The sequence below is a fragment of the Echinops telfairi genome, unplaced genomic scaffold, assembly GCF_000313985.2.
Source record: "Echinops telfairi isolate 266 unplaced genomic scaffold, ASM31398v2 ScPeMD7_7407;HRSCAF=8445, whole genome shotgun sequence".
In the NCBI taxonomy this organism is placed as follows: domain Eukaryota; kingdom Metazoa; phylum Chordata; class Mammalia; order Afrosoricida; family Tenrecidae; genus Echinops; species Echinops telfairi.
The window spans coordinates 7,407,505-7,430,139 of NW_022111307.1; the positions used below are offsets into that span (position 1 = coordinate 7,407,505).

General features: G+C 42.9%; 1 protein-coding gene across 4 annotated transcripts in view; it reads right to left on the reverse strand.

Annotated features, from left to right (window-relative positions):
* The window catches only part of VPS8 (VPS8 subunit of CORVET complex), a 285,882-nt gene that overhangs the window by 191,675 nt on the left and 71,572 nt on the right, over positions 1-22,635 (reverse strand). For all 4 annotated transcript variants that reach the window (XM_045296423.1, XM_045296425.1, XM_045296426.1 and 1 more), the window contains 6 exons: positions 20,771-20,941; positions 17,212-17,286; positions 15,839-15,874; positions 14,956-15,046; positions 14,318-14,364; positions 12,756-12,845 (listed from right to left, as the gene is read on the reverse strand). In XM_045296423.1, coding sequence (XP_045152358.1) covers positions 12,756-12,845; positions 14,318-14,364; positions 14,956-15,046; positions 15,839-15,874; positions 17,212-17,286; positions 20,771-20,941 — 510 coding nt within the window. The remainder of the gene's footprint in view (positions 1-12,755; positions 12,846-14,317; positions 14,365-14,955; positions 15,047-15,838; positions 15,875-17,211; positions 17,287-20,770; positions 20,942-22,635) is intronic.

Sequence of the window (22,635 nt, forward strand, 5' to 3'; positions counted from 1 at the left end):
CTTGTGTGGATGCGGCGGGGCCAATCCGAGGGTTGGCAGCCGGGCATCTTGGCTCATGCTTGCGCTTCTGGTGGGAGGGCTCTCTTGCCCCGTCCTGCAGGGTGTGTGCCAGTTGCCCCGGGGGATGTCCCCCTGTCATGGCTGCACCTGAGAGAAATTCTCTACTTCCTTTTGCATGGTTCCTGTGCATCAGTGCTATGATTCTCTGAGGATATCTGTTCTTGACATTGTTGCTTTTTAAAAATTAATCTAGGGGAACAACACTGGAGACACAGTGCGGGAATTGTGCCCGATCTGACCGCGGTGAAACACTAAGGGTGTGCGACAGAACAGCAAGGGGAGCAGAGCAATGACATTCCTGGGGAATACCAAAAACAAACTGTGGAACCACCGTGTGGCACCTCATCAGACCTGACCAGAAAACACACTTAAGGTCAACACACAGACCTTGAACTATTTTCAGACTTTTCTTTTCTTTTTTTTTTTAGTTGGTTTTTGTTGTTGTTTTGTCTTCTTTTGTTGCTCTGTCTTGTTTTTTGTGCATATTATTATCTCTGCAGGTCTATCTAGATAAGATAGGCAGGATAAACAAGCCGGAGGAGAAAACAACAGGACCTACGGTTCCGGTTCCGGGGGGACATGGAAGAAGTGGGTGTTAACAAACTCAGGGACAAGGGAACAAGTGATCCAAAATCAATGGGAAGTATGGTGAGGGGGCCTGGTAGGGCTTTATCAAGAGCAATGTAACTGATAGGAATTACTGAAAGCCAAATGAAGATAGCGTGATAGTGGGACAAGAAAAAAGTCAAAGGAAATAGAAGAAAGAACTAGGAGGCAGAGGGCATTTATAGAAGTCTAAGTATAGGCATACACATATGTAAATATATTTATATATGATGATGGGGAAATAGGTCTATATGTATATATTTACAGGTTTAGTATTAAGGTAGCAGATGGACATTGGGTCTCTACTCAAGTACTCCCCTCAATGCAAGAACACTTTGTTCTATTAAATTGGGATTCCAAAATGCTCACCTTCCTGACACAATCACTGAAGACAATAAGGGTGCATAAGCAAATATGGTGAAGAAAGCTGATGGTGTCCGGCTATCAAAATATATAGCGTCTGGGGTCTTAAAGGTTTGAAGATAAACAAGCGGCCATCTAGCTCAGAAGCAACAAAGCCCACATGGAAGAAGCACACCAGCCTGTGTGATCACAGGGTGTCGATAGGGTCAGGTATCAGGCATCAAAAACCAAAAAATCCTATCCATGTAAGTAAGGGGGAGTGCAGATTGGGGACCCAAAGCCCATCAGTGGGCAACTGGATATCCCCTTACAGAAGGGTCGTGGGAAGGAGACGAGCCTGTCAGGGTGCAGTATGGCACCAATGAAACATACAACTTTCCTCTAATTCATTAATGTTTCCTCCTCACAACAATCATGACCCCAATGCTACCTTACAAATCCAGTTAGACCATGTACACAGGTACAGACAAGAGCTGGAAACACAGGGAATTCAGGACAGATGAACCGCTCAGGAGAGGGGTTTATGAGAGTAGCTATACCAGGAGGGTAAGGGGAAGGAGGGGAAGACAGGGGGAACAGATCACAATGATCTACATATAACCCCCTCCCTGGGGGAAGGACAATAGAAAAGTGGGTGAAGGGAGACATCGGACAATGTAAGATATGAAAAAATAATAATGGATCATGAGGGAGGGAGGGTGGGGGTTGTAAAAAAAAAGAGGAGCTGATACCAAGCGCTCAAGTAGAAAGCAATTGTTTTGAGGATGATGATGGCAACAAATGTACAAATGTGTTTGATACAATGGATGGATGTATGGATTGTGAAAAGAGTTGTACAAGGCCCCAATAAAATGATTTTAAATAAATAAATAAATGGTCTAGACTTTTTTTTCCCCCCCAACAAAGAACAACATCTATTAATTTGGGGAAAAGGTATAATAATAAATTCCCTTATGAAAATCCCACTTTCGTCCCTTTTCTTAAGAGATTTTACACTTCTCCTTGCCTTTAACATTCCCGTTTTTTGCTTCAATAAGGTGTAATTTTGATAACACACAATTTTCAAAATCTATTCTCTACTCCTTTGAAATGCTTCCCATTAAAATCCATTGCTTTTCCCACAAAATACAACTGTATTTCTTAACACATTCAATAAGTACAAAAGTAAAAACATTGCTTTTTTCTTCAATACTTTACAGAAGTATACTATCATAAAAGTATGCTCATAGTTATTTTTCCATTTTGATTAAAAAATGCACATTTTCAAGAAGATCATAAACTCCTTAATTTTTATAAGAACTTATTTCCCTAAGGAGGGAAAATGTAAAGCTTATTCCTTCACAACCACGAACAAGAGAATGAGACATTTCTCTGAGAGAAAATGAGACACTGTCAAAATGATAAATAAAGAGATGAAGACTACCGAGTTAAGCTGTAATTAAGCACAAGGGCAGCAAAACACAAATTGACTCAATTATTTTTTTAAAAGGATAAGAAAACTTAAGAAATACATGAGCACCACCAACATAAAGATCAAGAAAGGACAGGATGGAATAAATATTCACCAATGGGAGAGGAGGGGAGGGGAGGGGAGGGGAACCACTAAGTACACAGCAGACATGTACCAATGTGGTGAAGGGCAAGGCCACACCCAGTAAGGGGCGGCCAGCACAACAAGACCAAGGCAAGAAAAGACACTGGGAGGCACACAAGAATAAGGGCAACAGTGGTGAATGCTATTACAGACACAGCCCTCAGTAACAGTAAGTATAAACAATCACTTACAAGTGGATACATAGGTAGCTATGCATGCTGAACAGGTGTGGGGTGGCATATGGGAGCACACCCATGAGAGTATATAATGATTTGGCAGCACATATTTCTACATATGTATTTATATGTACTGCAGATGTACATATATATAGCAGAGCATTCAAGAGGCAAAGTTATGAAAACCTCTGGGCCATAACCCAACACTCTGAGACCCTGAGTTACTGGGTTTGGTGGCCTGGGAACACACACTCGAGGGACATCTGGGACAATCGTCTAACATACTCCACAAAGACAAAGTTATACATCCTATTTTGGTGACTCGTGGTTGGAATCTTAAAAGCCTACAAGCAGCCATCTAAGATGCAGCTATGAGTTTCTTCCCATGTGAAGCCAAGAAGAGTGAAGGGCACTCAAAGACTTACAACAAAAAATAGTCCAAAGGACTCGAAAGTCCACACAAACAACCTCCATTAGCCTGAGACCAAAGGAACTAGATGGGCCCCTACTTACCCTCTGACAGGGATCATCATAGAAGACACTGAACTGAGAGAAGAAATTCAAAATCTTAAAAGGATGGGATTCACTGGTGGATACAGATGGGTGGAACCACTGAAATGAAATCACCGCGGGATCAGAAAGAGCAACCATTTAAAGTCAAAGGGTAGTAGTTACCCAGTACCAAGTTCAGGCGGCTGGTTAAGAAGGGGGAGTGGAAACAGCAGACACAGGGAGGAAGTGGGGTAAGTGATGGTACACTGAGGGCCTACAATCAATGACAAGACGAACGAAGCAAAATGTGCTGTGACTTTTGGGTGGAGGATGGAATGCCCTTAAACCCTCACCTAATCCATAAAAAGTCAGCCTCAAGTCTGAGAATCGGATGGCAGAGGCTATGGCTGACGGTGGGAGCCCAGGATCCACTGGTAGAACTGTACAGGAAATAAGTCTCCAGTGAGCTCCCTCTATCCACAAGTGAGTGGAAGGAGGGAAGCATTCACTAAACGGAGTGCACTGATGAGTGGAGAATAGAAGGTCAAAGGCACACACGCCTCACTGGAACAGTTAAAACTTGTCAGCAGATTCCCCTATGATGCGTACTGGACCTGATCCGGTATCCAAAACCTTATACATATGGGGGTTGTATTGTTTGGTTTGATTTTTGATTGTACATATTAGGAGGTATCCCAGTAGTGTTATGCCATTGGGGGGGGAGGGGGTCACCCAATGAAGTTGTGATACGTTTTTTTGGTTTTTGGTATATATAATCTAGGACTGATGAACCTATAGAGTGAGCAAGTGGAATAAGGGTTTGGGGGCTTTAGGGAGCACAGAGATGGTGGCAGGGTGAAAAGGTGATGATGTAAAGGGGTTCATACAGAAAAAGAATATTTGGAAACTGACTGTGGTAACAAATATACACTCCTGCTGGGTGTGATTGAACGATGGAATGGTTTGATGTATGTATTATACCCAATTAATAATTTTTTTTAAGTTGAAGAAACACTGGGTCACAAAATTAAAAGAGCCCCCTATAGGGGACCATGATATTAAAGAAATGGCAACTGGTCATGAAAGTGGTCAGCTGTACAGGGCCCTGAAAATGCCACGGGAACCGCTCAGTGTCAATTCTCAAAAGCACGGCTTCCCCTCTATGTAACCATCTTTGCAATGGGGCATTTGAGAAGCCAGGGCTAATGGTAAAGAGTGAGAAAGAATATTGAAATTAACCAGCTTCTAGTAGAATGGAGATGGATTTTAAAAACAACAACAGTGCAAGTGATGTGTGAAGATATAACAGCACGACAAGAAAACGTTAAAGCATTCTTTTGGGGGGAACGTACAATGCTAGCTGCTGTCAGTCCCTGCTCCAATCAATATTAAATTATTTTTCTCCTACCATCCATGATGCCTGTCCTATAACTTCTGGGTAAGGACATTATCCAAAATATTAAAGTGAACGACAGGAAGCTAGTGAAAAAGTGATGTACAAGATGACTTCAGAGATTGTGGGGACATCAATGGCTTTCGTGTAATTTTATTTCTTAAGCGGCCAGTCAAAATGATGATGAAGGAAGAAACCATAAGAAAATGTATAAGAAATGTGGTTTCTTATTTGGCAGTAGAGAAAGTTACATTGTTGTCAATCCTGCTAAAGTCATGCAGATTCAGCTATCAAAAAATGACCCTTGTAGTGTGGTGTTGCAGAAAAGGGGTCTGTGTGGAATTTTTCACTGATGTCACCGAAGACCTTGCCACAGACACGGCTGTGGCCACTGGGGAGGAATAGCGGGCAGGTAAGCTAACGATGAAGATGAAGACAGCCTCCTACTGCAAGAGCCTGCGCTTTTAAGGCAAACACAAGTTTTCATTTCTATAAAGGCTCTGAAGGAATTTGGGGAAGGGTCAGCAGTTCAAAGCCACCATCAGTCTTTCCGGGAGAAAGAGCCTCTCTACTTCCGTAAGGAGTTACAGTCTCAGAAATCCACAGGTGCAGTTCTAGGGCTCTGAAGGATTGATATGAGTGGGCTGAAAGTTTGGGTTTGGGTTTAAAGGAGACAAAGACTGTTTTGATAAGGCTGTGGACTTGGAAATCTGTTGCAATAATTTCATCAAAAAAGTAAAACATACTAAGCAGTTGATGCTAGATGTTTTCATTAAAAGTGAATCTCACCCATGTCTTTGAACAGTAGATACATGTCAGTACGTAATTTGAATAAATATGCAAGTCATTAAAAATGTTTTTCCTTCTTTTCCAGGCTATATAAAAAGGAGTAATTTTCTGGGTGTTTAAGAGGTAGGCTTCTTAACCAAGAATGGCAGAAAAGTGGTAAGACTGCACCCTGTCAAAGGCAGGCAATCCAGTCAAGACGCGGGTCTCAGAGGAGCTGCTGTGTATGGCCCTCAGCTCTCAGGAGGCGGCGCAGTGGAGTCTGGAGACGCTGGTGAAAGAGCCATCTGCCTAGCTCATCTCAAGCCCAAACCAAACGCACTGCCATCGAGTCGATGCTGACTCAGGACCCTAGGGCAATAGCACAAAGCAATGATGCTTAAACTTTTATGTAGGTCAGGCCCATGAGAGGCATCGCCACCCTGGTCACCAGTCCCAGAGTCAGAGTCAAAAGACTGGGAAATAGTCCAAGAAAATAATTAGCAAATACCCTCAAATGATTTTGAAGTAAATGGTCCACAGACAACATGGTACAGATGATAAGAAAGTCTAACGTTTGTTTGTTAACCAGAATTCATGAAGTAAGCTGCTAAGTAGTCAAGGAAACAAGAAAAACCCTTGAATGTGTGATACCAAAGAAGCTGGAGGGGCAGGCTATTCAACTGTGCTGAACGCTGCTGAGGCCCCGTGAGAGGAGGACTGCAAAGGCCCACAGACACGGATACACGTGGAACAGGCTGCAGAATGAAAGGGGGGTGAGGGAATGCAGAGACGACAGAGAAAGGGGGGAAGTTTCGCTGAGTGGCTCAATGGTTAAGAGGTGGCCTAGTAATGGAAGGGTTGGTGGCTTGAACCCCACAAGCGACACACAGAAGTACGGCCTGGTGATCTGATTCTGAAAGTCCCCAACCTTGACAATCCTATGCTACACTTAACTCAGCACCTAGGGGGCCTTCAGGAGTCAGAATCCATGCGACAGCAACGATGACAACAACGCTACTGGGGAGGGCGTGTGAATTTGTTTATTATTTTGACTTTGTTTTAGTATGGGAGAGATTTGGGCCCACACAGATTTTGATGAAGAGAAGACTGAAGGAAAAATGAGGCTTAAAATGAATGAGACAAAGAATACCTTAATTATCCTTTTTATCCTTCTAGTCCAGCGGTTTTCAACCCCTTTAGGGATCGAATGACCCTTTTACAGGGGTCACCTAAAACCATCGGAAACATAGAGTATTTCTGATAGTCCTAGGAACCGAGAGACCGCTCCTCTTTCCGTCTCCAGGCGGGTCCGCCCACATGCTGATACACCCACATGCAAGTACCTGACGTGAAGACTGTTACCCATGCTACACCATGCTTCAAGACAAAATTTCATGTATTTCACAATACATAATTACATATTGTTTTTGTGATTCATCACTATGCTTTAATGATGTTCAATTTGTAACAATGAAAATACATCCTGCCTATCAGATATTTACATGACGATTCATTACAGTAGCAAAATGATAGTGATGAAGTAGCAATGAAAATAATGTTATGGTTGGGGGTCACCACCACATGAGGCACTGTATTAAAGGCTCACGGCATTAGGAAGGTTAAAAACCACTGTTCTAGTCATTGTCTTAATTAGAACTATAGGTTCACAGGCTTTGAATCTTAGTGTAAATAATTAAAGCCATGGCCTGTTATAAACATCACAAGACCCAGGAGTGATTTTCTGAAATCAATACAGGCCGAAATATTGACAGGTCTTTGGATGTCAGCAAAAATGATGGCAGATTCTGACTCTAATCAAGGAAAAGGTGAGGTTCTTCAGGGAGACAAAAGGGGAGCTAGTACGCTTGAGCGCCACCTGGTGGCATAACACAACCTCGTGTTTGGACTGAGTAAACTGTTCATAAAAAGTTCAATTAACTAAATGAGTTTACCTCCACTTCCAATGACTTCCGGTTTGTGGATACTGATAAACAATCTTAGATCTTCCCACTCAGTAATGAAAGTTTTCCCAAACCTTCCTGGTCAGTTAGGCATCCTTATTTGAATACATTTTAAAATAAGACGTGCGTAGATCTAAGAGCTGTTTTAACATCTGCGGGTCGTTTTAAACGAGAATACACTTAATTAATCTCTACCCACTTAAACTAGCCTTCTCTCAACAGCAAGAGAGTAAATCCCAGTACAGTCCCACAGCCCTTCACATCCCCACTTCTTTTCAAATTAAACAATCCCAGTATACATACATTTTCTAAACTGTTGCTTTTGTTTTGTTTTGAACTTTCAACTATCCCAGTCATGGGATAGGGCTTAATTTGTCTACAATCTCTAAAGTGTGGAGCTTAGAATTGAACACAATACCTTAGAGGTTCCCAAACTTGGCAGAGCATTGGAATCACCTGGCTATTGAGTGAAACTTCAGATCCTGGGTCCTCCCCTCTCTGACTTCTGATTGGTTAGGTTGCAAATGGAGCCCACAAATCCGTATTGTCACCTGATATCCCAGTGATGCCAATGATTTGGGAAAGTGGGCCTTATTTCCAGCAGGGAGTATAGTGGTATTATTACTGCCCTTTGTCTGGGCCTTTTCCTACTATTAGGTCAGATCAAATTTGTGGCAAACTAAAATGCTGCTCAGCTAGACTGTTTCAGCACAGTACTCATGTACATTAGTTATTTGGATCTAACACAGTCTACCTCAAGCTTGCATTATAACCGCCATCACGCATGCTTGATGCTGATCCTGTGAGAGACTGCATTCATCACTCCCAATCAACTGCAGAGGTTTCTTCATTCATGAATCATTATTAGTTCCCCATTTCCCCTGTCATAACCCTTAAAAAAAAACAAAAAGCACCTTGCTGCCATCGAGTCAATGCCGACTCACAGCAACCCCCTGTGGGTTTCCGAGCTTGTCACTGTTCTTGGGAGTAGAAAGCCCCATCTTCCTCCCGGGTCACAACCCTAAGGAACTATTCATCTAGTTTCTGTCTCTATAGATTTACTCTAGCGTGAGTTTCAAAGAAAATCATTTAAGTGGGGGGGAAAAACCCAGCAACTATAACATAATAAAACACAGACGAACCTGAATGCAAAAAAGAGAAGAATGTAATAAAAATTAGAACAAGCTGAAAATGTGTGAGAAGGAAAAACAAGCAGTAAGATGAGAGATTTTATCCTAGCTCTATCTGATACACAGACTCTGTCTGGGGGCAAGACTATTGGTATCCTCGGTCAAGGGACCCAGTGAATTCAAGGGGGCTCTGCAAATGGATTGGGGGCTTTCACTGTCATCCATAGCCTCTGCACACTGGGTGCTCAGAATCTAGGCTCTGATACAGTCTCCCCTCTTAGATTTGTATTGTTAAGTCTGTGCATATCTGGCTGATAGCTCACCTAGATATCTGTAAATCTGGATTCTTGGTGTCATCTATAAATAACTATCTATAAATAGCAAATTCTGAAATCTTCATTCAAATCATTGATAATAAAGTCCTTTCTGATATAAAAGAACCCTAGGAGGTAATTAATCAAAGAGCAATTTTGAATAAGGTTGTTTATCTAGCTGTAACGATATATAATAGAACTACCTTGAGGCTAATGGAATATTATGTCAGGCATTCTATTAATATATTCACTTTATATTCTTTCAAATAATCAATTGCATGAGCTTAACACATGGCTAATTTAAGGTCAATATATGGAAAATGCTCACAAGTCATTTTGGGGTTATCAGCTGGTAGCTTCATAAATCTAGTCTTCTTTTAAAATAAAAATGCTTAAGCACACTTTAAAAGTCAACTTATTTGACAACATTTAAAAGAGCAGATTTGCGGCCAACCGTATATGCATTTCACTCTTACTAATGGGTTGAAGCTCATCTTCCTGAGTGATGTAAATGCTCTCCTGACTGGGCAGCCAGGCTTTAATCGGGTATACCTTACTTGAAAATTAAGGAGTCCTGATAGCATAGTGGTTACAAGTTCAGCTGTGACCCGCAAGGTCAGCAATTCAAAACCAGCAGCCAGTCCAAAGGAGGAAGACGAGGCTTTCTACTCCCATAAGCAGTGACAGTCTTGGAAACTCACAGGGCAGTTCTACCTTGTCCTACAAGGCTGCTCTGGGTCAGCATTGACTCAATGGCAGTGAGGTTTTTTGAGGAATTTGAAAATTGATCCAAAGTTACTCACAAATTATTAAGGGTAGCTCAGATTGTTTTCAAATTCTAATAGGATCCTGGAATATAATTCCAGGTTCTGAATGGCCATAAAGCAACAATGTGTCACATGTTTTAATTTGTTACTCTCCACTTGGTCCTTTTAACCATCTCTGCACTAAAACGGAAGCACAGTAAGTGGTGTTCTGGAGAGCGATGCAGCAGATTCCAACCCCGCTTCGCTCAGCCTGGCTGGGAGACCTGGGAAACCTTATTCATTCTCTATGGGCCTCGATCATGTTTATAAATGCAAATCAGGGTATCCGCCTACCTGAGAGAGTTCTCATAAAGATTACATGAGCTAATATGTGTCTCGGATAAATGCTGAGCTGCTCACCACAGAGCTGGCGATTCACACCTACCAGGGCCTGCTCCACAGGAGAAAGCGGAGGCCACCCGCTCCTGAGATGACTCACCGCCTGAGACTCCCTGCAGAGGAGCTATGAACCGGAATGGACGCCGTGGCAGTGGGTTTGGGTGGTGGCCACACAGTAGGCATTTAACCTTGAAGTGTTTGAATCATTATTCTTAATCATCTAATATTAGCCTCTCCCCTACCCACGCTCTGCACTCATTCTGAAAACAAAAGTACAACACAATGGTTAGGGCAGGGGCCTTGGAGTCAGACAGAGGCCTGGCTCTACCACTTGCCAGCAATAGGACCTTGGAAAATGCTTTAGTTTTAATGAGCCTCAGTTTCATCATCTATAACACAGAGATTAAAAACATCTCTATTTCACGGGCCGGTGGTGCGATTGAAGTAAAAATGAATGGCAAGCACGTTGCCTAGTATCTGGCACGTGGTACAGGTCCCGCGCATGCTGACAGGCACTCTCTGACGGTCGGTCCCCTTCTCCTTCCGGCAGTCTGACTGCACGCATCTTTGCTTTTGTCCTGTGCTTTTCGGAGAGATGTTTTCTCAACATCCCTCCACCTTTCCTATCTCCTTGCTTGCGGTCATTATGTCAAAACGTGAGGATTTCCGGTTCTTTGTGAACACACTGCAGGAGGAGAGGGATGGCTGGCAGCCATTAGACTGCTTATAACTTTCCCTGACATGACTCCTTTCCAAAATACAGAATTCATGCTCAATGTATTCTTTATCATCATTACAATCTTTAAAACACTTTTTCTTTTCAGAATTGATCCTTTCTACTTTGCTAGTTATTGGTAAAGGGGGAGAAAAAATCAACCAGCAAAAGAATGACTCTCACCATTGTGTCCTTTACCTCCTATGATACTAAATCATGAATGAGTCCAACAGAACTTCCATCAGACACTCCTTGTAACAGAATGAGAGTCCCACCAGGTATCCAGACGGTGAGAGCACATTCCTGCGTCCCCTTCTCGGGTCGGTGTTGACCTCACACTATGCAAGCACCATCTACATCCTGTCAGCGGGCTTCTTGAGTTAGATCCCTATCCAAGTATTACTCTTGCTCCTCTGTCATTTCCAAATGACTCCAGAAGTTCTCTATGGTGTTACACACACACACACACACACACACACACACACACACACACACACACACACAGCCTTCCTTGTTGGATCTTTCTTTTCCACAAAGTACATCTTGCCGTCGCTAAAGCTCTGCCCTATGACACCCTCTCTTGGTGACAGGTGCCCTCACGCTAAGAACATGAGGACACCTGTCTCTGGATCTGTACTCGGAGTATACAAATATTTGTAGAAACAGTAATGTTTCTCAAGTTTTGTTCCCAAATGCTATCTTTCTTTCTTTTTTTTTTTTTTTTGCATTCTATAAAATGAAAAGATATACTATTGGAGCTGTTCTTAATATCTTGACCCAAAAGCTTGACCTAAGTTTTCTTTTTTTTTAAACATTTTATTAGGGGCTCATACAACTGTTATCCCAATCCATACACACATCAACTGTGCAAAGCGCATCTGCACATTGTTTCTCAAAACATTTTCTCTCCAACCAAATGCTATCTTTCTGTTATGTGTTTTCCTCCTAAGTTATTTTTTATTATATTGTCTGGGCTTATTTCTCCTCTTCTATTGAAACATTCAATGAGCCTCTCTCCAAACAGAGTACCAAAAGTGACTCTGCCAGAAGCCCAGGAAGGAGACATGAACGAGCACAGTTCAGGAAACGAAATCACCCTTTGGTTCCATCCAACTCTTACTTGCCACGGTTACCCTTGACTTCCAAAGGCATCGGCACCACAGAGGAGCTGTGCGGCTCTTCAGAGCTTCAAAACCCTGGATTTCTTTGAAATATTTCACTTAATGTACACTAGGAAAAAAATATTTTAACTGAACTTTTAAGATCACAAGGATCTTGCGAATTTTTCTTACCATTGCCTCGTGCCTGGTACACAGGAGATCAGGAGTCACAAACCATAGTCCATGGACCAAACCCTGCCTGCAGCCTATTTATACATGGCCAAGAAGCTGAGCAGTGTTTACATGCTAAAAGGGCTGTACCACACGGCCGTTACTTAAAAAAGGTTGCTGACTCCTGCATCAGACACTCAAGGAAGGAAGCTCTGAGGGTCGGCAGGCAGAAGCTGATGGGCGGTCAAGATCATTGGAAAGGACCGAGAAAGAAAAGCATCTCTGGCCCACGTCAGACAACCTTCCAGGCTCCCACTGGGACTGAGCTCCAACGTCAACTGAAGGTGTTTCGTCGGCCTGTTTTAGAGGGCCCATTTTTTTGTACCTGACCTACTCTATTGTTCAAGCACAGCTGTCCCTGGAGGGCTACATCTGACGCTCAGCAGCATCCGCCTCTCCTCTCACTACCTGCTGGCCAGCTATCAGCAAGGTGTCAGCGACGGTCCCAGGCCTGTCCTAGTATATAAACCCCTTCCCTAAGGAAGCGCCCACAGCACTTACTCAGCCCTTCCCATGGGACGGAACGCTTGTGCCTCAAAAATGTGCCCGCTCAGACTGCTCCACGTGCTTGGGGCTAGAAGGCTGCTTCCTGAAGCACAGGCGTGGCCCACACAGACACCACACATAACACCGAGTGAGACGGCAGAGCTGTCCCAGCATGAGCCTGGGTCGTAGCAGAGTTGCCAGCCGCACAGGCAGAGCTGTACCTGAAAATGCTGCTCCATGACTTGGATTTTGCCCTGCTCGGGGCACCTCCTCAGGGCCCGGTCTGCGTAGTGGAAGAGGATGGCGACCATCTGCAGGGAACACAGGCTGGTACAGGGATGAAGGCCTCTCTCAAAGCTTTTCAATAGTTACGATTTAACAGTGGGGGTCACCCAGGTCATACAAAATCAAGCTTTGTTATTTTATCACAAATATAATTTAAAGATGTGTGGCTTTTTCTTTTTCTCTTAACCACAGTCTAGTTTCTTTCAGCCACGGGACTAGTATTCATTTGCTAGTCTCTCCAAAGATACACTCCCAGGTCCTAGACTATGGTCCATATAGTAACTATATAGCTTAAGAAATGAAAAAATTAAAGATAAGATCTTCAATGATCCTTTGATACCCCGAGCAGGTAAATATTTGCATTTTTTTTAAGTTGGTGGAAAAGTTCCATTATCTTTTTGGACTTTTCCCAGAAGTTTTATTGGCACATAATGCACACATCATATAATTCAACAGCTCAGTCAGATCTAGAAGCTGGACAATCAGCACCACAATCAATTTTAGTCCATTACCTTTTAAAGCCCCTTTACCATGAACCTTCTGAAGTTCCCTCATATGTTATTACTCATAATTAGTTTCTAAAAACTAACAAATTTCAACTTTTCATGGGATATAATTAATTCAAAAATTCTCCAGATTCCTGGATTTTCCTCCTTTCTGCTGCCTGTCATTTGGCTGGTTCATTACTTTATTTTAAAATAGTGAATGAGGAAAAGAAGAGATGAAAAGGAACTATAAAAGCATTCAAGACAACATCAGAGAATATAACCTGGTGTGATAGTTCAAAGGAGCCCTGGTGGACTGCTAACTTCAAGATCAGCAGTTCGAAACTTCCAACCACTCCAAGGGACAAAGATGAGGCTTTCTACCCCTGTATAAAGTTAGTCTCAGAAACCCACAGGGGCAGTTCTAGCCTGCTGCCCTAAATGGTTGCTATGAGTCAGATCTGACTCGACTGTTGTGAGTTTGTGGGTTTTGGGTGATAGATCTGATGTCAACTTGGTAAAACTGTGGAAGGGGATGCGTGCAGTCCAATCCCTCAATCAGGACTCAGGCTAATGCTACGACGTCCCCCTGAGAGAGTGGGCTTTCTATTAGAGATGCTGTGGAGACCTCTCTTTCTCTTGCCCCATGTGGCCTGCTGACCCTGGAAGCTGCAGCATCCTGCCATGTCCCTGTGGGCCTTGGATCCACACAACTTGACACACCGACTTTGCCGTCCTGCTTCATTGGCCAGCAGCTTTGTGAGTCTGGAGGGAGACTTGAGTTGAACCAGCTGGGCTGTTTCACTGATAGAAACATATTTCTTGAGAGAAAGCTCTTTCGTATCCATATAAGAGTGTCACTGGTTCTGTTTCTCTAGACAACCAGCCTAACACGTCTGACGTCTTTACAGCCACCCTCGAAGGCTGTAGCCCTTTATCTCACGTGCTCAAAGATTAACAAATGCCAAAGGCAAATACGTACTTCACTCTAGAAAAGATGACTGAAAACTCACCCGATCTGCAGCCACAGCCTTTCGCTTACTGGCATCTCCTGACAATCCTGCAGAGAAGGAAAATCCAGCACAAAACCGAAGTTAGCCTACATCTTTAGGAGTTCAAGTATGCTTGGGCCTTCTAGTCACAGTCTGTGCTAACCACAGGGATAATCATTATAACCACTGGCACTATGGCTAGCCACTGAGCTCTTAACCACCTTCACGGTTGGCAGGTCAAACACACCAGTTGCTCTGAGGGAGAAAGAGGAGATTTGCGGCTCCCATAATGACTTGCAACCATCTCAAAAGCTCTGTCCTACAGGGTTGTCATGAGTCAGACTTGACTTGATAGTATTGGGCCTCGGCTGAATTTTTTATTTTAGGTATCAAAATGTTTGCTATGTGCCATAATGCAAACTCCCTTCCAGTTACACGGTGGACCAGAAAGATTATCTATATACTTTTCTTATATTCTAATTGTTTTCCTTGTAAAATCAGGGTGACATCTGAAACTCAATGAACTCCACTGAAAGTTTGCACAGGCTGTTTATAAAATAATTGAGCATAAACGTGTTCCAATATTTGAAAATAAGTGTTCTCTGAAGGATGAGCAGTATTCATTCTCTCTGCTCCACCCAGAGACTCTGTGAACTTACCCACGACTGCTTTTGCCTTTCCTTCATGAAAAGACCAGGCCAGAGCCAAGGCTTCCGTGAGACAGTCCTGTTTCAGCAGGTGATCCACTCTCTAAAACACACAAGTAAGAAAAGCCAGACTCCTTTATCCGATCAGGATTCTTATGCTACCTAGCACTTTCCTGGATGCTGTTGTTTTGTGGCTAAAATCAGTCTAACAAACATAAGAATAACTTATTTCACAGAAAAAACAATTCTTAAAACACTGTACAGAGGGCTAGTATAGCGTTTAAGAATGTTAAAGGGGAACACCAAGCCGTTTTCCGCTTGCTGTTTATCACATCTCCTCAGTCCTCACTCCTTACCATGAATCTAAGATGCAGGCAAATCATGCCAACTGAGCGGCATTTCAAAGGCTCCCTTTAACCAGTGTGGCCACTGTGAAGGGGTTCTGGTCAACAACCAAGGGGCGTGAGACGGCCGGATGTCGCCTTGGCAAGCACGGGCAGGCCCTCCACTCTTCCTTGGAGTGTGGATGGCCACAGCTGGACCTCCAGCAGCTCTACTGAACATCGAAATTAATAACCCACCCCCATGAGAGTGGAACCGGCGAGAAGGCTAAACAAGCCAGAGACCACCTACTTCCAGGTTGCTTTACATGACAGAAGACCCCTATTGAAGGCGCTGCTCATTTGAATTTTCTGATATATGCAGTCAAACCTAATTTATACAGGCAGTTGTATCAAATCAAGCACTTAACAGCTTGAATGGTTTTGATGTGCGTTTCTAAAATGAAGCGGCAAAAATTCACATAATCTTTCTTATCTTTTCTTGCAAAGTCAAAGCAGGAATTTTAAGATAGCCTAACCCAGCAGCTCTGAACGTACAGTTACTGGGGACTCACCTCCCGCCAGCTCCTCAGCATCATCACATACACAGACTGGAAAACAAGAAAGCAAGAGTTTGTCTTTAGCGGACTTGCTTGGGAAGACTCACTTGTCCCATCCCATGCCTTATCTTTACAGTGGTTAGGTAAAAACATTTCACGCCAACAGAAGTACATCTTAAAATCCTATAAATGGTCTCCCAGGGCCGCATAAAAGAGTAAATCAAAGAAACATTTAAAGACTAGCAAAATTCCACAGTTCAAGAAGGAATTCATTTAACAGATCAAAAACAAAGAAAACCCAAATTCACCTCCCAGGAATGACCCAGTACTATTTTAGTTCAATATTAATAATGAAGAAATATTTCTCCTTTAGTATATTTTTTAAAAAGACGTGAACAAATGCACGTACATAAAGTTGCTATTCCAGCATTTGACTCCTCTAAGTCAAGTCCCTTGATGCAGCTGACAGTTGGCTAAGCTGATCTAAGGTCACCTGTGTGGTCCACACAGTTCAGTGCCTGGTTACGAACAAAAGGCTGGGGGGTTGCTTCCAGCAGAAAGCCCTGGCGATCGCTTCCAAGAGGTCACAGTCACGGAGAGCCGCAGGAGGGCACTTCTGTTCTGGCACACATGGAAGTCACCAGGAGTTGGAATCGACTCTACAGCAAGGGCTTGTGTTTGAGTTTTTTTGTTTTTTTTTAATTAAATCATTTTATTGGGGGCTCATACAACTCTTATCACAATCCCTCCATCCATCCCTTGTGTCAAGCACATTTGTACATTTGTTGCCATCGTCATTCTCAAAACATTTGCTTTCTACTTGAGCCTTTGGTATCAGCTCCTCGTGTTTGAGTTTTTTAAGCTGATCTAAGCTGGAGGTCATCTTGGTTACATGACAGCCACCCATGATGTGTCTCCCTGATCATGAAAATGTCAATCTGAAGGAAGATTGTGACATCATATCCCCGAATCAAGGAAATAAGACCTTCTGTTAGCCAGAACCCAAGCAGAGTTAAAATATGTCTAATCGTTTGGGAAGGAAATCTATTAGATAAAACTCTTTTTTTTAATTTTATTATTTTTTTTTTTAGATAAAACTCTTACCAACTTAACTAACCCCTGAAGAGCCCTGGTGAGGCTGAAGTTCAAGCCCTTATCAGAGACCGGGAAGAAGTCTGCACTCTTGAGGAGTTACAACCTTGGAAACCCTGTGGAGCAATTCTACACGGTCTTTTGGGGGGTAGAGGGGGAGGTGGATAAGAGACAAAATCCACCCCAAGGCCAAGTTCACAATAGACAGCCTCTTTACCAGCATCCCTCCTTCAGCCCCAATTACACCCCCACCCCCAACACACAAACAAATACTGAGTAACACAGGGAAGGCTTACTTTTGTTCCCAAATAAAAGATCTGACCACCATAGCTACTGATGGATTGGTAACAAGCCTTCTCTCCAACCAAAGCCTGTAAAAAGTAAACAATAAAGTGAAAATTACATGCATTAGAAGTCTCATTAAGTTTTAATGAATGTCAACTACAGAGACAACATGTAGGTCAGTACCGTTTCATCCCATAAATGAGTGGAGAAAATATGTCAATCAAGTGCCAGCCTGGACGTGGAAGTGGCAGAAAAGACAAAGTGTAAAAAGGAGTTCTTTGGTTACATATGGCCTTTTCAGCTTCCAGAATCTGAGGAAAGGGAGACGCGTGCCAACTTTTAAATCAAAAGGAAAACTGTTGCAACCTGCCCATTACTGGATGACAGGCAGTCACTGCTTCTGGCAAAGAAAAGGGCCAGCTGGAAATGGCGCTTCTACGCTCTTTCCACACATCACACAAGAGCACAGAGGAAGACAAACAGTGCGGTGTAAGGCAGGCGGCATTGCCCGGCAAAGTAGGAAAGAGACTTCACTCAGTTAAATCTAGGTTACAGATTTTGGCTCTTCCACTTAGTGGGTATAATCTTAAACACTTTTAAATCCTCTGACACTTTGCCATGCCACCCACAATGCACGAGGGCTACAGCTCCTCCATATCTTTGCCAGCACTTGTTACTTTCTGTGCACGGAGTGGTAGTCATTATGGCCTAATTTCTATTTCTCTAATGAGTAGTGATGTTGAGCATCTGTCATAGAATGATCCCTGGTGGCACAGTGGGTTACAAGTTGGACTGCTTATCCGAAGGTCAGCAGTTCAAAACCACCAACTGTTTCTCAGAAGGAAGAGGCAGCAGCAGGCTTCCATAAAGCCTTGGAAACCCACAAAGGCAGTTCTCGGCTGACCGTTAGTAGGAATATGGAACAGTCTGCTTCTGGGAAGATTACAGCCTTGGAAAACCTAAGGGGCAATTCTATTTGGTTCTATAGGGTCCCTATGAGTGAGCAGTGACTATGGCAACAGGTCCCCCCACCCCATTTTAAGGTATTCATTAACATGAATATCATTACTATCTTTTTATATATTATTATTACTCAGGGAACTATCACAATAGTCTAAATTTTCTGCTTTAAGCCATGACCCACCTGACATACATCAGCAATGATGTCCCTCTTGCCAAATCCTCTTTTTAATTCAGCTTGAATTTCTGGCAGCTCCCTGTATTTGTCACCATTTTTAAATGACCTTTAGCAAAATTTTACTTTTGTGTGATAATAATGATATTGTTCAATAATTTCCACATGCTGTTGGGTCACCTTTTTTGGGAATGGGCACAAATATGGATCTCTTCCAAGCCAATGGCCAGGTAACAGTCTTCCAAAGTTCTTGACACAGACAAGTGAGTGTTCCCAGTGCTTTATCAGCTTGTAGAAACATTTCCATTGGTATTAGTGATGATTACAGTCTATGTCAACTAGACATGCCTGGGGGAAGGTAGGCGTGGAGCTCAACCTATCAATCAGGTTGCAGCCTGATGACACATCCTTGGGGTGTGTCCTTTTGTGTAAGAGAGAGATGCGAAGCAGAGTCAGTTCTTGTTGGCCTTTTGCTTTCTACGTGAGCTGGATGCTGCATCTGGTTCATGGATGTCTCTCTTGCTGTGTCACCTGGTGATCCCAGGAGCTGTCAGCAGACTATCGACAATGGATTCATTCTGCTGACCCTGGATTCCCTTACCTCTGCCTCCACCGGCCTATGCACTCCCACCCCTGCGTCGCATTGTTCATTAACTTCCAAAGCGACATGAGTCAGGAGAAGCCTGATTCGAACCAGAGTAGACGTATCTACTTCGACAATATGGAAGCTGTTTCCCAACACAAACCTCCTTCTACATGCAAACATATGGCACTGGTTTTACTCCTCTAGCGAATCCACCCCAACACAGTATTCCATAGGTTCCCGGGGCCGTTTTTCACTAATGACGTCAGTGAAGCTTGGACCTCTTCTTTCAAATACCACTGGTTCTTTATCAAATGCTAGCTCTTGAAATGGTTGCCATCAGCATTTCCAAAACACGTATAAAAGTCTTAGCATATGATCTCCAACTTCATTTCCATTACTGTGGTAGTTAGATGAATTCACGTCAACTTGAATTTGTATGACAGTGTCGGGATCGAGTCCAGCATGTCAATCAAGCCACAGCCTGATGATGCCTCTTTGGGGCTGTAGCCTTATTAGGGAAACTTTGATCTCTCTCTCTCTCTTTCTCTCAGGGTTGTCCGACCCTGAGAGCTGTCAGCACCCTGCCGTGTTTCCAACAACCCTGTATTCACATAACTCTGCACTCACCAGCCAGTGCTCTTCCTGAATCCTGTTTCACCTATCGGTGTCATCAGCTGCAGCTACATGAGTCTGAGGAGGCCCCCACTTGCGCCAGACTTGTGGACTTGAGTTGGACTGGGCTGGTTTTCGGAAGCTACTCCCTCCGACGTAGACACTTCATAGACACGATTCCGTCTTAGTAGTCTGGTCTGAACCTGGAAGTTCCTCTGGAACTTGTTCACAGCGGCTTCAAATACCCTGCTGGTATTTGAATTCCGGTGGTCTAGCTTCCAGCATCACAGCAATACCAAGTCGCCAGAGTACAACAAACTGACGAGTGATGGTCTCCTGTCACTCATCTATACCTAAGGCATCTTTCATCTTTTGCTCAAGGTGATCTTTACCCTTCAATACCCACAGCTACCATAACGGTTTAAGCACTCATGATATTACCCAAATATTTCCAAGGCCTCCTACGCTACTTGTGCCTACTTATGTATCTCTCCAACCTATCAGGTTTATTGCCACTCAACTTTCTAAATTGTTTAATTTAAAATTTTTTCATGAATTTTCAGAGATACCTCACTATTTTAGTACAAAGTTGAAGCTCTTTCTAATGACATGGAATGAATCACAGTGCTAGGGGCCGAGTGGCACAGTAGGTGAAGCACTGGACTGCTATCCCCCAAATCAGCAGTTTGAACCCACCAGCTGCTTTGTGAGACAAAGATGTGGCAGTCTGCTTCCATAAGGATTTATAGCTTCAGAAACCCTATAGAGCAGGGGTTCTCAACCTGTGGGTCGCGACCCCTTGGGGGGGTGGGTATCAAACAACTCTTTCACAAGGGTTGCCCGATTCATAACAGTAGCAAAATGACAGCGATGAAGTAGCAAAGAAAATAATGTTATGGTTGGCAGGTCACCACCACATGAGGAACTGCATGAAAGGGCCGCAGCCTGAGGAAGGTTGAGACCGCTGCTACAGAGCAATCCTACTCTATCCTATAACGGCGCTCTGAGCAGACATTGACTCAAGGGCAGTAGGTTTTGGTTTTTCGTTTAGTCGGAGTTCTGGATAGAAATAACAGAAATCACACGCCTGAATAGGCGCACACACACACACACACACGTCAACATAGGAAATTTTTAAGAAACACCTCGGAACAGAAAATCATCTCCCCCTAACCAATCGCCATCAACAAAGTACCCAGTTTATCAAAAGCAATATCAAGATAATATATTGTCTTACCAGCGCCTGGCTAACATTTCCTCCAGTGGCTAATGACTTGAAGTGGCTGCTGTTGTAGACCAACTGAACTTCGGAGATTTCCACCGTTTCCAGCTCCTCTTGAGTTTGGCGATCAATCACATGCAACTTCTCTACACTGTCCAAGAGCACCACTGTGCGTGAGTTTATCCACTGTGATTCAAGCACATGACAGCGCAAACGTGAGGCCCAACCCACATGGCATTCCAGTAAAGGACACTGAGACCTGACACAGTTAATAGCTTGGAAGGCAACCCAATCACAGGAAGAACCATTCACTAAGAGCATAGAGAGTAGTAGGTGCACAGCATGCCACTGAGTAGTGTCAAAACAACAATTTAATAGTGTAAAAGAAGGTTAACCAGGATCTTTAATAGTGAGTAGAAATAGCAAGATTGTGGACACAAGGTGAAAAACGTGACCTGTTATGGAACTGAACGTGTAGAAATTGTTGAATGGATACATGTTTACCTCTGGATATTTTCACCAAAAAGAAAATATTTTTTAAATGTATCTGTAATAGACTTTTACAGGACATATTGGTTCATATTTAAAAAAATTTTTAAGGTGTACTGGCATGAACAACTGAAGCAAGTTAATACACTTTGCAATTCTAGTTTCTCTGACCATCAATGAAACAAAAGGATAAATTATACCTCATAAACCTAGCTGGTCAAAGAGTGATTGTTAACATACAGGCAGTATATATGCTCAGGTAGAAGCTACTTTAAAAATCTATTTCTTTCAAAACCTCCCTAAAAATTATGTGAAATTCTTTTGTTCTTTCTTATTTTTCTGTTTCTTTCAAAAAGTTTTAATAAATACTATTACAAATTACAATAAAATAACTCATTCAAGAATAATTTTAAAATCTTCTGAAGCATGTAATTTTGACAATTTCATAGATTAAGTATAAAATAAGATTTCTAATTTTCAAAGTCCTTTTAAAAAAATCCTCAACCCCTCTCCATGAAAACTAAAGTCTTACAATTTGCTCAATTAGAACTCTAAATTGACTGGACCCAAGCGATTCTCCTGTACTGTATCTCTCTGGGAACCTAAAAGCCATTTTATTTTTGTGACCTATTGTCATCACAGATCAACTGCATGACATACTATAGCAAGACAATCAAACTTATAATGGATCAATATTCTTTTAACATGTGCTTAAAATACACTGTACATTGTATAATGGTCACACAAAGAATACTTGCTTCTTTGTGCCCGCCACCCACCCCCTGCCGCTTATTTTCCTCAGAAAACAGGGAGTTTGATACCCTATATCTTTATGAGGCACTCTTACAGGGTCCTCTGTTAATTATTTTATTTTGAAAAGTAAGTTATCATTTAATAAAGACATTCTTAGGTTTATAAAGCCTTTCTCCATGTCAGTGCTCCAGAGGTCAGTAGGTACAGAGAGAGAGAGAGAACATAAAAGGAAGGTCAATCAGGACTCCTGAAGTGGTGGCTACTGTGTGCGTGGTGGTGGGCACTAGTGGTGGCCCATGTGTGCAGGGTGGCGGTGCTCCACGGGGTTTTCCAACTGTTCCCTTGCAGAACCAAATGGTCCATTCTGTTCTGAGGTGCTTCTGGGTGGGTTCAAACTACCTACCTTTCAGCTAGTGGTCAACCAGTTTGTCCCACACAGAGTTAGACTTTCACACTTTCTGGTGTGAGCAGAATCTCAACAAGCCTCCTAAAGACCCATTTACTAAGCACAGTTAGTGGTCCCAGTGTGGACAGGCCACAGAACAAGTGAGAGCACCAAATGTTTTCTTCCAAATGGCTACTTGTAGCTGAGAAAAAAAAATTCCAGTGGGAGAAATTGATGCAGGTGATTTAAATGT